Here is a 15,936-nt window from a genome sequence, read left to right on the forward strand (position 1 = left end):
CAATCTCATTCAGTTCTTCTAACAAACGGCGTCTTTTTGTGGAATCACTCATCTTAGCTGATTAGGTAGTGTCTGCTATTCAATATTTTTAATTATACCTGCATGTATAATGTCACCGAAAAAATGCAACATAAAAAAAAATAAACGCATATAGGCTCCTAAAATTCGGAAAATGAACGTCAAAAAACAAAATATACTCAAATGTAAAAACTAAAAATGCTCTGGGCACGCGATTAATCTAAACAATAAACATAATACATAAGTACTAAGTAGGTATGTTATGTAATATGTCATATTTGATATTTAATAATATAATCTTTTAATATCTATAATAATATTATATAATATGATATTATCATATAATTTATAAACAATTCTAAAATTCTTATCAGCAAAAATTGTTAAGTATTTTTTTGTCTTTTATTGTAAAATTGTCTAACTATATTATAAAATATAAACTTAATATCAAATAATATGCTCTAAAAAAATGATAAAAATTAGAAATATTATGCTCTTCAAACTACAAAATCATTAAATATACAGTATAATTTTGTCGTAAAATGTATTTCAAGCTCACGCTTAGCAATAAATCTAATTGGAACTTAATTATAGCCTAGAAAACATGAAAATGCAACAACTTCCGAACCCTACAGAGGACAGTTATTATTACAGTTCATCATAATAATAATATATATTATATATATTAATATAAGATTTTAGCAATACCTAATTGATAATAACATACCTATAGCAGAATAATACCTATAATAAATATAAAATAACAATTTTATTATTTTGTCACCACAGCAGATGACTGTGGACCACAAATTTCTTTCACTGAAATAAAATAGCTACCTAATTATATTATATTATATATATATATGATATTTATAAGGCTAGATATATAATATATATAATATATATAGGACTATATTATTGTATAGTATTGGCTATTATCCTGAGACGACTAAGATCTAGAGAAAAATTTTATATTTTTAGCTATAAAACTGGTGCAATAATAATATAGGTATATATATATATATAATATTAATATATATTATGTCCCGGGGTGGATGAAGTTTAATAATTAAGTGTGTAAAAATCTTAAATTGTCAAGCAACTATAAGTATTTATAGATTTAGGCTTAATAAACATTTTTTATAATACCCTATTTAAATGTTTGTCATTATAATTTTATACAGCGTTTAATAAAACTTAAGTTTTGAATACTTATAATTTAAACTAAATTAAATGTTTATACAACACCGAACATTTTTCTAATTTAAATGTTTAAAAATAAACACTTCATCTAATTGTATTAAATCTATTTGTTCGAACCTTTTAAATTCAACTCAATCTCAACGTTTATACAAGGTTTAGCATTGGGAAATGCTATGTGGGTAATACTAATATATAAGACAAATGAAAAAAAGTGAGCACTCCCTCACCCAGAAAAATTGTATTAATTCAACACTTCTTACCTATAATATATGCATATTGCATACCGCATATACATATATAGATGGCTATAGATATGATTTGACTATGACGGCCCAATCGTTTAGTTGCAAACCTCGTTCGAGTCCGATAATATATTATTAGTATAAACATCGACTCGTTTTTTTTAATATAGGCCCCTGAAACTAATGTGTAATAAATGTGTGTACCGAGGTTGTTATAACAACGGCTTCAAATATGTCCAACTACCGTCTATTAGCGAAATGGCGGAAAGATCTGATTGAATTCCTTACGTATAGTTTTTTAAATTAATATTCATTCCAAGCTGCTTACGTATATGTTTAAAAAATTTTAACCGAGCGAGTCCGAGTTAAAAAAATTAAATAAATATTATTCTTATATTGATAATAATAATATAATATAATGCAATAATGTGTTGCCGTACCCCATCATCATCATATTATATACTGTAATCTGTGTTGGATATCAATATTAGCTAGAATACAAATTAAAAACGGAGAGCAAAAATTAATGTAAGATTATCATGCACAAGAACTTTACCACATAGGTAACCTTAGATAAAATAGGAACGTTTTTTCAGATAAATGTTTAGAACGAAAAACACACGCACACGCATATAGGACATATAAAACAACAACGTTATACAACTTGCAAGTAATATTTATAGTAAATATTTACGTGGATATCCACATAGATTTCGAGCGGACTTTATCAATATTAATGTATAGTTTGTGTACATAGCTGTCGGGGATATCGATAATTCATGCTTCTGTTAGTGTCAGACTACGATTATATTGTATAACAGCATAATATGTTAGTATTTTTGAGATTTGACGAAAAGTTGGTGCCGTTATGCGTTACTGCGCGGTATAAAAACTTTAAATTTCACATCCCCCTCGTCATAATATTGGTATAGTAGAACAATATGGTTATTGAAACTCGATCGCTCTATGGGGCGACAAGTATACGTTCCTGGTTAGGATTTTCGATTGCCGAGTACTCAGAAAAATTGATCGGCGCGCGCGATAAAAATAAAAATATTAAAAATATTATATGTCATTATAATATTATTTATGAAAATTCATGAAGAAACAACACCCCAACGCTTCTACTCGTGTACTTCTTTGTCAATTCATCAAAATAAATAATAAAAGCAACAATACGACCTATAGATGCACCTACATCGGGCTACATAATATTATATTCCACGTGATTAAAACGTATACGTCAGCCGAGCTTGATACAACAATGACGTACGTGAAAAATATTACACACTATATACGTACACCGCAATGTGGTGTATAATATAACCACTGTAATTTAAGTGTCAGTGAAAAATATTCCTCAACTTGCGGTGTCCTTCCCGCAAAAGCAGGCTGAACTTTAGTGGCGCAGAGTTGGTGTATTTTTTGTTTTAAACTGTTTTTCTGTTTGAAACGATGTTTTAAAAAATAAATTGTTTGAGTTTTAAACAGTTGAAAACTTGTGTTTAAACATAACAACCCTGAATTCTTTACACAAATAATATTACTCTACTATTTACTATATTAACCAAACAGAGCGGCGAACGCTTTTATTGTGTACATAATAATTATTTATTTATAAGTACAACACGGGCCACGCCAATAATATGACATATTATAAACATATTATTATGTACAGTATTGTTTTATTTAAGTTGAAATAATATAAACAACTATAATAATATAGGTGCCTATGTAATAATAGATGCCTCAATTGGACCTTTAGGAAAGGGTCCACTTAATCTATATATATATATATATATATATAATATCGTGATATAATGATTTAATGTGTAACGCGCGGTCGTGACGTCTGTATATCATTTTCGTCTTTCGTCTTAATTAGACCTAAACACGTGTAAACATACGTAAACGATAATACATCATTATAGTGTTCATCGCATGACCTTGAATCGCAATTTAGAACAGGTAACGAAACGGATCCGTCGGAGCGCTTAATCATCACATCGCGTAATGCAGTAAGTGGTCGAATTTCACTTTTAAAACCTGTTTGGTGTTTTTAAGAAAATTCTGAAAATCTCGCCGCGTACGGAAATCGTTGCACATCACGCTTTTCCGCTGTTCCGTGTGACGGTTTTTTTGGAAATACGAGTGATTTGATCATTATCCGTGCCGAGCAGCCTCCAAAAGTACATTGTAAAATTACTATCTAACGGTTATTCCTAATTACTAATTAGTAATTAGGAATAACCACGTTCGGAGGCATAATAGTACCGAAACAAGGAAATCCATCAGCATATCGCGTATATATGATGCTTATTCTATCAGTATAGGTAGGTAACCGCCTATCGACGTTATACGACAGTAATATATTCTATAGAAAAACAAATTTTTAGGAGTTCGCTATATTATCAGCTGTATTGCAATTTGTGTTCGGGGATGCTCAACATTCGGGGGTTAGTTCCTAGGAGAGTGGCGATGAGGGGAGCGAACCCTTATGATTGATGTTATTTTAAGCGCCATTCTTATAATATGTAGATGCTACTATACACATAATATTATATCGATTCAATTGATTGTTTTCATCAATTGTCGTATTATAACTGACCATGTATGTAGGCAGTAGGCACACGAGTACCTAGTAGTATGTATATACTTATATAGTTATATATATATATACTAATAGTCGTATGACATGCCAAAAAATACTGCTGAAACAGAATTTATTAAGATTTGGTGGTACGGTTTACTCATATATTGTCTCGAAATATATGTAAAAAAAGAAACAAATATCAAAGTTGTCAACACCCAAGGAGTCTAGACAGTTGTAAGCAATAGCTGTCAGACTTGCAAACAGGACAGTGGAACACATCATACGTCTCACACATCTTCTGTACCTTATCGCCAAGCAACCGCAACCAATATGCGTCACATTCGGTGTTTTAACGAAAATAACATGCATTGTTGTGTAGCACCTTACCCCCGCATACCCGCCACACAGTACTTTGTCCAAAAACCACTAACAATCAAAGGCCATTACGGGAACGAAAACGAATAATATAATGTAACCAATTATAAATACAGATAATATTATAATGTAAAAATACTAAAATTAATCATAGGCCAATGATTTTGATAACGGAATCCCTATTATTATACTTAAAAAAATATAGGTACGTATATACAATATAATATTATATACCTAAGTGTAAAGTATATTTATCAATATAATATTGAATTCCCGCCCTCTCCTGTTGAAATTGTCCTTGGGGCGCCACTTCTACAAGCTTTTACATGTACCTATATATATAATATAGTTGGGCTATTACTAAGTATGTACTTACTATTATAGAAGTGTAGATAATTACGCCACTGACACATATTATTATTACTATCTTCGTTCTCGCTTATGTACACATTATAATGTTTTATATTAATATTAGTTTAATAATATTTTTTTAATTTTTGAAACATACAAAGCGTACAATCTACATAATGTTTATGCAATGAGCATAATGTGATTATAAAGGCATTAAGGCGTGATTGCCCTGATAAAAATGCCACCCACCCACCGCAATGGCACTTCCATGAATATAATAATATCACGGTGTAATTAATTTATTTAAATGGTTTAGAGTAACCGCATTGGCATTCCATTAGAGGAGACGATAAGTGACTATAAAATATTATAAGACTTATGGTGAATTTTTTTTTGATTTTTTTATACCGACGCATACTTTTGACATTGCGTCGCGCGCACCTCCTCACCCTGAGATGGAGATTCACCGACGTTTTCGAAGTGATGTAATTTCGTGTTATGTCACGCATAAGTTATTAGTTTTCCGTGTGCCTGAGGGGACCATTTGCTTCAGGCCTCCGAGCTTGCCGACTAATTAGGTCTATATTGCGGAACAATATTATGAGATTATTATTTTGATATCGTTGCAGCAGCATCACAGCATATTATGTTGGAGCCGGCATAGAGACAGATATCTATATGTATAATATTCGCACCTGTTGCTTGTATTTCGATTAAAACGTTGCACATTTATAATATGCAGATGTATTCATTTATTACGTATCTGCGCGAGTGCAATTAACACGTTATTCAGCACGAGACTTACGGAATGAGCCGAGCGAGTGTTGAACAATCGCGAGTTGAGAAATATTATGTGTTACTTAGGTATATGAAAAATGCAGCGATGGTGTCAACGACGACATAACCACAATCAATACGTCAAGTTATCGTTAGAGTGCGCAAATAATAAAAAAACGCGAAAAGATATAATATATTCTACATTTTATGCGCATCGTGTCATTGAGCGTGGATTTTATTACCTATACCTATCAGTTTTCTAAATATTAGAATATTATGAGCATGGAAATCTCAAATCATAATACATATACTGCATTTTTTTAATATGGATTTCGGTCAACAATTTACTTAGCTGTTATCATAGTTCGAACAGATCAAAATCAAAACTGAAAATAAATAATAATATTATAGTGCTCAACGTCATCGGTATGACGGTATATTTTTCATCTGGAATATGCGCACAACAATAACAATAACAATAATGATAGAGCTCTGTCGAAGAAACTTGTTTATAAAGTGTAAATTATTTACGTGAAAAAGATTTTTTTCCAAAACCATCATAATTGATAAATATATTCGTAAAAAAAGACCATTAGAGCTATTATTCATAGATAATAATAATATAATATAATCGTTATTGTTCATTACGTCCGATATAATAATAATCGTCATAGAGATTGTGTACGTCGGACGTAATTCGTGGCAGTTGCTTTTCGCCTTTACCGCGTCGCGTATTCGTCACTATATTATTTTATACATTATATACATGTTTGGGTGTGCCTAAGTACAACGGTGCGTATTATAACGTATTATTATTATTACCTATAAGGCTATATATAATATATTATTTACATAAGTAATATATATATAGGTAATATATGTATGTTTATCTGCGTACATCAATGTGATTTTTCTGTGTATAATACATCGAGAGTGGCGTTTTGTATATAATATACCGCTGTACCTAATATTGGCATTATACGTCATAATATTGTTGTAAAATAGTATTATAATACTGCTCTACTTTAGAGATACCTCTGTGTTATAATATATTAATAATAATAATAATAATAACGATAATAGGAGAAGGGCAGGATCGCGAACAGTGCGAATGTGTGTATTAGTGTATTACATATAATATTATATTATTATTGAGTGTTTTGGTTTGTTTCAGAGAACACGCGATGACGTTACGACGATGACCTTGTGCGAGTCTTCCGAGGAGAAGGCGTCTCCAACAAAGTTAATAGGTAAGTCCACCGTCGCACAAATATGCCGTATACCAATAATAGGTACTTTAATATAATAATATATAAATGCCACAGCTACACATCATATACGTAGAACTCTATATATTATACACCAACGGCGTTTCGTTCAAAGTTTTCGTTGTACCGATTTTAGCTTACCGAAAGGCGATCGACAACTTGGACAACGACCGGAAATGGCAGACCGACACGGCCGTAGGAAAGAGGATCGGCCTGTACAAGCTAAGCGGAGAGTTGGGCAAAGGGAATTTTTCGCAAGTGAAAACTGGATACCACGAGTTGACCAAAGGTACCTAGGGCCGCGACCTTGACTGATTAAACGGATCAAATGAAACACTTTGACGATATTTATAAATGACACTAGAATCGATATTTTCAAAAATACATCTTAAGTATATTGATACGTCTTGTTTTTATTATTATACGTAGGTATACCTAGGTAGTCCATAGACTTATTACCTATATAGTGTGCTTTTAGAGATAATGTAGTTATAATATTATGTCCAATGAGAAATTCGCGAATTGCATTTTGCAACGTTTGAATGCATTTGATTTTCAGTACCACGTTTAAGTCATCGGTTTTTAACTACCCTTTTTTTTTTTTTTTTTAATTAGCTCTAAGTATAAAACTGCAAAACATATCATTATAGATATATTTTATAATATAATATTAGGTACTATATTTTCATATATCATGTTATACCGCGCTAATTTTGAAATATACCTACTACCAAGTAATACTTTAGTGATACCTACATCTACGACTTGAGCTTAATACTCCTTTTAAATATTATACATATATTGTTTATTTTGTATTATTGACGGAATATTAATAATATAAAATAATTATAAGGACGAAGTTAAGATGTAATTGTGCTACGGAAAAAAAATTAAATAACTAATAATTAGTTAGATAATATCAACCCAATAATTTCCTTCGAAGATTATGAATATAATTATAATATTATTTTATATATTTACTAACATTTATTAGAGTCATAAAAAAATAAATACTAAATATTTTTATACTGTTAAGCAATCGTTTAATATAGATTTTCAGTCTGTATTAAAAAAAAAACGTGCCCAATAGTATGCATACACAAATAAATCATAATAAAATAGGTTCATAGAATGAAAACAAAATGCAAAAATCAAAAGTAGTAATAAAGAAACATTTTATATTGTAATACTTTAACAAATAACCGAAATCATTTGTATATAATAATTATTAATATTTTACGCACTTATATTCTAAACGTTTTCCTGAAAATGCTTACTGAGAAATCGTTTATTACGACTCTTCATTATCTATAGAACGGAACGTCGTAGAGTCGAAAAAAATTAAAAAATGAACAATACAAAAATGTGTTACTTTTTATTTCGTAGGTAGGTACGCCGCACCACATTTATACAGCCGGCGAATGTATATAATACGAATTTCGTTTTATTGTTATATTATAGTTTTATACTTTCAGAACGAGTTGCAATCAAAATATTAGACAAGACCAAATTGACGGCGAAAGCGAAGAAAATGCTGTCCCGGGAGATATCCGTAATGGAATCGATACATCATCAAAACGCTATTCGGTAAAACTGGCCACCACATCTATATATAAATATATAATACACATAATATATCAAATGTTTTCATAACACTTTGTGTGTCATATTATTATAATGTGCTTTATTCATTCATATTGTATTTTGTTTCTTTCTATTTTCATTTCTCTCCTTCCGATTTATATACAAAATCTAATAGGTATATTATAACGTATAAGGCTAGGGACTTATAGCTGGAGTTTGCATGTCCATTAATATTCATTCCAAACATAGCTCAGTGATATAAAAATCAATTTTACAAAAATTTTGTTTTTGCATATTTAGTATATTATTTAACTTTTTTCTTCATATTTTATTTCATTTCTTCATGGGCTAGTGCACATTTCGTTATATTCTCATTTTAAGTGCATATTTTACATATATTTTTTTATTAGAATTAGATTTTTCTTTGAATTTGGTAAAAAAAAATTGAATGTTGTTATACCTAAAAGAATATTCAAAGAAAATAGTGTGGGTTGTGTTTTTCTCGTCTGCGGGACCATTTATAGTTGAAATTATATGAACCACCGAAATGATTTTATCAATTGTAATCACACGATGTTGAACATTAATATACAACTATTAATTTGAGTAGTAATTTATTTGTATATTTCATTGAATTAAATATAGAAAATTAATAAATGGAATTTTTGTTTTTTTTTTAAACAAGCCTAAAAAAACCTGAAGTCTGAAAATATGAATATCGATTTGGATCAATTGAATAAATTAATTTGATTTTTATACAACGAAAATTTATGTATATTTTGTACAGCAAAAATTAATATTAATAATTAATGATTAATATTACCGAATGTTTCGGTTTTTAAGGCATATTTTGAGAGAATATTTATGTGATTGAGCATATTTAAGTGTATATTTAGTGATTTTTTAGGGCATATTTAAATGTATATTTTAAGGTTATTAAGGGCCCTAAATTTATATGAAATCAATAAATTATTTCAGGACGTTTCTTTCCCTTCCTCCTCCTTCTCCCCCACTGAATGTGCATTATACAATATAATATTATAATACCAAATAAACCCTATTTCAGACTGTTCGAAGTGATCGAGACGTACACGAAATACTATTTGATAATGGAGCACGCGGCCGGAGAACTGTTCAAGACGTTGATATCCGAGGGCAGAATGCACGAATCAGAGGCGAAAAACATTTTCTCTCAGATCTTGTTGGCCGTCAAACACCTGGTGAATAATTTTTTTCCACTGGTTTTTTTTACCGCCGTCGTTCGTTCGTATCTATAATAATTTATTAATTCGTATTTTTTATCCGTCTATGTTCCTCATGCTGCAGCACGACCGCAACATCGTTCACAGAGACATCAAAGCAGAGAACGTGTTCTTGAGCTCCAGAGGCGTCGCCAAATTAGGAGACTTCGGCTTTAGCATCACAGTCTCGAGTACTTACTCAGAAATATTTACTTATAATATAATTATTTCGAACAAGTTAAACAACATTCAAGTCTCGATAACTTGAATTTCAAGGGAGAAATAAAAATTAATTCGTATTACTTATGTATTTTTCGAGTTATACGTATAACTGCAGGTGTGCTCCTCAAACACAAATTACTTAAAAGCACTTGAAGGGAAAAAAATAAAATCCTATAGTTACCGCGACTCGACTTTATGTAACATGTTTAGTGGGGCCCATAATTTTTTTTATGAACAAATAATTTAAAATAAACATACTGTATTATATGAACGATTATGCATATTGTTGTCGTCCGTGAGATGAATAATATATGATGGAAGCTCATTTCTTAAATGAAATAGGATCGCTATTCGCCAATATTGGATTCATTGCACGCGACCGAAACCTATGATCGCATTTTTGAAATTAGAATTCATAATGATTTTTTTTTTGTCTTTATATCTATCGATTTAAATTTTTTCTCACTTTTATCTCTATCGATACAACTTAAAAACGGTACAACCTAAACAACAGTTTCGAGACGATAACATACACTGTAAATTCTGTAGAAACTCTTCGACGTCAAACATAACGCATTAATGTTCTATAAATTCCAATTGAACCATAATACATCGATTAAATTATAACATTATATCATCCGTGAACACGTGTTTAATATTATTATAATCATACTGTTATTTATTTGACATATTATTATCGTAAAGCTAGTATTATCGTCGACGATATGTTGTTCACACGAGCATTATATTCGATGTCGTTATAATATATTATCATACCTTCACAATAATAATAATTAATATAACTATTAATTATCGATATAATATAATTCTACGTCTATACAGCCACTGACTTCGAACGGCTGCAAAATTTTAATTTCCCAAACGAATTTGCTTCGATGTAATAATATTGATTGCGATTATACTGTATTACAATTGGTTTTATTCCCAACGCTAATATAAAATATTATAAATTATAATATGGAATTATAGCAATAATATCAAATGCCCCGACGTTATATATTACTATTATGTGTTTAATGTTTATGCGTGCAATTATTTATGTCGTGGAGGAAAATGAGAAAATTAATCGCGCAATTAACTCGGAGATATAAACCGTTTCGATTGATATTTTTAGTACTTCATTGTAACGACACTGCCACTGTATTCGGATTACCTTATACTTAAAGTATATACTTACATAAGTTACATAAGTGTATAGGTGCAGAATGTTTTATCAATATGACAGCCAAAGATTCATTTTGAGTTGATGAAAAATCGTATTGACGAAAAAATGAGAAAATTATACCGAGATACCTGTATATTCGTTCCGATAGTATAATATTATTTTAACGGTTACTTTAAGCGTATTAAATATATATATATAATATAATGTTACTACTAAACACGCGTTCCGAACGTTTAGGCGAGATTTTTTTCTGAGGGGATTTTTTAAATAAATTGAACATCTATCTATTCTATAATATGATCTATATATGCGTTTACCTATATATATATTGATATAGTCAAATATTTATCAGGTACCCAGCCCGCGGTTATCCGACTATAACCATAGATAACGATCATAACGATCACCGCGTACCTACCTATTTAAGATGATAAAATATTACTGTGGCGAGGTGGTATAAATCCGTTTTCGTGTTTTACGGACAACGAAAAGTTGGAGACGTTCTGCGGGTCCCCGCCGTACGCGGCGCCCGAACTGTTCCTGGCATAGATATTAAAGAATGGATAGGCCATGGCTATATTAACAAAATAGAGGGTCATGGGGCCGGGATGGGGAAGAGAGAAAGACTGTTTTTTATCATTGCTTCTCATTCTGACAGAGGTCTTATCATAAATTATATACAATAATTATACATAAATCTATTTGTGATAAGACCTCTATAACCTCAACAAATGTTCATGTTCGTTCCCGTAAATGGCCTATCCATTCTTTAATATCTATGGTTCCTGGACGAGCGTTACGTCGGCCGTCCCGTGGACGCGTGGTCGTTGGGCGTGTTGCTGTTCTTCATGACCACCGCCACGATGCCTTTCCTCGGCGACAACATGGCCGGGCTCAGAAAGTCAATAGTGGCCGGTCACGTGGAAGCGCCGGCGTCTATGTCCCAGCTGTTAAAGTCACTCATAGGTAACGGCTACCTACAAATTTTGTTAAATAAAAACGGACCGCGATTGAGTGATAGAATTTATAATGATAATTTACGGATCCGTCGCTAGGAGGACGTCGTACACGTTGTATTGTCGGTTATAAATACAAGATACACAAGTACTTATAATCGATAGTTGTATGGTACCGGTTGTATAAACGACAATGTACACATAGTGTAGTTGTATACTGTATAGTGTGGTCTTAAATGAGATAATCTTAGTTTTTATTCGCGTTAAAGTCTAATCTCTCAAAAATCCCGAACGAGTAGAGGAATGTCACGGAAAAAATTTAAATTAAGGTTATTATTATTATTATTATTATCGGCTCCTATTATACGAAATGAAATTCAGTTTTCTGACGTACGACACTTCAGCTCATTTTAAAAATATTGGAGTTTTATTTTTCTATTAAGTCGGCTATAATAGTTTTATTCTTCTATTAAGTTGGCTATAAAGTACGAATTGGTACGCAGTGGTACGGACGGGAATTTGTATGACCGAAGTGGCTCACGACACCCCCCGACCAACAAAATCTGCCGGTTAGCGGAGGATAATGGCTGAATGTCACGTGGATCATACAATTATACAATAATTGTGATGATAATAAATTTAATAATAATAATATATGATTATGTCCGATGTATACGCAACACAAAATATTTACACGTGTGTACATGCTATATATATTATATAAATAATATAATATAATTATGTCAATTATACGTGTGACGTGTGTGCACGCGTACTGATTTAGCATAGTTGCACTTTGTAGTTGGTTTATATTTATATTACAATAACAGCACTCGTGCCATTAACAATATATTGATTTAAAAAAGGAGACGTGCATTATGACGGTTCATCGCGCAAATGAACTTCCAACCATCAACTCATCACAAACACAGAAACATATGTGTAAATAGAGTACTTTGACCTGGACAATATTTAATGAATACAACTAACGTCCATATAACGAAAACAACAGCATCAGAGGCCGCTGATAATACTTCGGTGTAACGTTTAGATGGCCTGCAGAATGCAGATATCTATATTTACTATAATAATACATATTTAATACATGCCTATTCTTAATTGGAGTACGAGAATAAAAAACATAAATATTTTAAAAATACGTTTTCTAATAATAGGTACATAGGCCGCAGGGCCGTATACTAGGAGGTAATATAGTAGGTGTATACATACGATATTATGATTTATTATAATATATAATATTATTATCAATGTACCTACACGGCGATTCACTAAACGATAACACAATGCTTGATGTTTTATGACGGGGATACAATACAGCATAACCGATGACTCCATTACCACTCTAAAAAATAGACTGCGAACTGCGAACACGTTTCGTATACGTTTGATCACTCTGTATAATAAGTGTTTACATAATAGTATAATACACTGCACTCGCCACTCGTATTTTAATAATATGTTAGCACACACGTGTACATTATGCATTGTTTTTTTGCGAATCAATACTCGTGTGTGTGTACACGGAAAGACTGTAAGTGTTGTATTTAGGTTTAGAAATCCGATCGTCTATACCTACTTATTGTTTAGGTAGGTATGCATATAGAGTGCAGTGTGCATATAAGTTAGATTTTGTTTGCGAATAAGCCTATCGTCATTTTAATAATTAGAACGGCCCACCGTCTCTATATATCGTAGGTAATATTATACGAGAACGAAATTTGTAATTTCTAAAAATTTGCTAAAAAGATAATATTTTCTCACATAATGATTATAATAGCACGGGCGGGTAGACGCACACACAAGAGCAAAAAATAAATAAATCGGTTACCCGATTACTGCGTCACGACGGTGAGTGGGGATAATCCAAAAGTATTATGTAATCGCAATGTAAATGTTTTCAGCACGGAAAATCTAAAAACAGCGTGTCATGTCGTCGCGATTATTATATACATGCGCTGGCGTTTAAAAGCAACATTATTCAGTAATTCTTTATACATTATACCATAATTGATTATAAATACTAATATTTATTATCAGTGATTTATACACTTCACAGCGTGTCAGCGTAGGCACCAAAGTATAGTGTCTACCTAAATAATGATGTCTCCCGATGTTTTCACCCGATCATCAATAATTCGTATCCGTTTAATATTTTTGAAATATAAATACGGTTCACCTAAAATCAAAATCAAAAAATAAAATATAACGTGCTTTTATTTTTCAAACATTCGTCACAACTCATAAACCCTATATACCTACTTTATACTATTAGACGTGTGGGAGTGTTATAGTTTCCGGGCAGGATGAATTCGCAATAGACCGCGGTCTACATACAGGTTCATAAAAATTGCATGTTACAAAACCGTAGGGGATTACTTTATTTTGCTGATTTGTAAACGCCAATCCCAATACCTATTTTGTAACCAGTGGTGGATTGGCTAAACATTTCAGCCCGGGAAATTACCGTGGACAGGCCCACCCAATATATTATAATAATTAAATAATTTCCATAAAAACTTTTTTTTTAGCTAGGAATTCTTTTATTTATAATTTAATATAATGTACGTTAGCGTGTGAGTACGTGACTTTTTTTATGATCACCCAAATTACAAACCACATTCACTCTCCTACCAGAAAAGATGCTGAAATAGAAAATTAAAGCATTTTTACTGCCTCAAAAAGTGATGAGTCACACACTTTTTTTCTTTTAAATACATCTTTATAATATATAATATCAATACATTCATCTCTCTGTTTAGAATATATAAAATATCAAACAAATTTTATAGAAATGTCTATGATTTAAAATAAAATATAAATTATGTATACTACTTAGAGCAGTAAAAATTACATCCAAAATCGTGATTCGTGACACGAGTATATAACAACAAACAACATAGACATACAGTTAAATATTATCAAATAATTTTGTAATCCAAGTATATTGGCCTATCGACAATATTTTTATACGAGAAACTTTCCCGAAATCTCGGTAGGCCAATCCGTCGCTGTTTGAAACGGTTAAAAAAATCTGAACAACCCTGTATAACAGTGTTGTAGCTAGTGGAGGACGGAATTGGTGGCACGTGCCCATACGAGAGCATCGTGTAAGACATTTGAAAAAAAAGATGCAAATGCGCTGTAATCCTACTTATAACGCATAACGATATATTTATAATATATTTTATCCATACGTTTTTCGTATTCCTTAGAGTCCATGCTCAACACGACGCCCGAACACCGGTTCAATATCGATCAGGTGCTCAAGTCCGACTGGCTGCGGGAGGCGTCCGCGTACCAGTTAAGGTTCAACAACAACTCGGTATACGGTCAGTGGTGCGCCTACCCGACGGCGGCCGGCGCCGAGCTCACCGACACCGAGACGAACGCCAGGCGGGCGCTGGAAGTCCTTGGCATAACCGATGTGATGCTGGACGAACACGGTTCCCGGGGGTCGAGGAGCAACGTGGTGGCCACGTACCGGATAGTGGTCAACAGGCTGTTGCAGCAGCGCAGACTCATGGGGCAGCAGAACCACTTGCCGCACCAGAACTCGACCGCGCAGCATCCGCAGACCGCTTCCGGCCGGAAACCTACCAAGACCAAGTCCCGGTTTTGCGCCATAACGTGAGCACCGGAACAACGACCGCCGACGCCCCTAGCTCAGCAGGAGAGACCACCACCCCCCCCCCCCACCACGACATCTAACACTACTCGATAACGGTCCCCGGCCGCGTGTCGACGCGTGTAAATAGAACACGGTCGTCGAAAGTATAATAATATGTTAATAATATTATGACGTATACCCTTATATATAAAATAATTATTATATAATTATGCAACTCGTATTATAATTGTACGATACATTTTTTTACTATGTAGAACGCCGTATATAGAGT

The 15,936-nt window shown here is 32.4% G+C and overlaps 1 protein-coding gene across 7 annotated transcripts; it reads left to right on the plus strand.

The window, feature by feature from the left end:
• Positions 1-3,310: 3,310 nt before the first annotated feature.
• On the plus strand, positions 3,311-15,930 carry LOC100162724 (serine/threonine-protein kinase NIM1-like). Of its 7 annotated transcripts, none has more exons than XM_029488522.1 (9): positions 3,311-3,481; positions 6,734-6,809; positions 6,885-7,116; positions 8,289-8,414; positions 9,478-9,631; positions 9,738-9,843; positions 11,542-11,596; positions 11,842-12,026; positions 15,250-15,930. In XM_029488522.1, exons 2-9 carry the CDS (start codon positions 6,758-6,760, stop codon positions 15,666-15,668), a joined length of 1,329 nt encoding a protein of 442 aa, XP_029344382.1. In that variant the 5' UTR covers positions 3,311-3,481; positions 6,734-6,757; the 3' UTR covers positions 15,669-15,930. The 7 variants fall into 7 exon arrangements, with proteins under 7 accessions (XP_029344382.1, XP_029344385.1, XP_029344383.1 ...); XM_029488525.1 differs by having other exon boundaries at positions 3,321-3,481; positions 6,964-7,116; positions 8,303-8,414; XM_029488523.1 differs by lacking the exon at positions 3,311-3,481 and adding an exon at positions 6,255-6,351.
• The last annotated feature ends 6 nt before the right edge of the window (positions 15,931-15,936 follow it).

Source organism: Acyrthosiphon pisum, chromosome A1 (genome assembly GCF_005508785.2).
Source record: "Acyrthosiphon pisum isolate AL4f chromosome A1, pea_aphid_22Mar2018_4r6ur, whole genome shotgun sequence".
Lineage (NCBI taxonomy): Eukaryota > Metazoa > Arthropoda > Insecta > Hemiptera > Aphididae > Acyrthosiphon > Acyrthosiphon pisum.

Excerpts from the sequence above, each read along its gene's own strand:
- LOC100162724 (XM_029488522.1), top strand. The coding sequence starts at position 6,758 with ATGACCTTGTGCGAGTCTTCCGAGGAGAAGGCGTCTCCAACAAAGTTA. Across the intron at positions 7,117-8,288 it reads ATACCACGAGTTGACCAAAG|TTTTATACTTTCAGAACGAG; the intron begins GTACCTAGGGCC and ends GTTATATTATAG. Across the intron at positions 9,844-11,541 it reads CTTTAGCATCACAGTCTCGA|ACAACGAAAAGTTGGAGACG; the intron begins GTACTTACTCAG and ends CGTGTTTTACGG.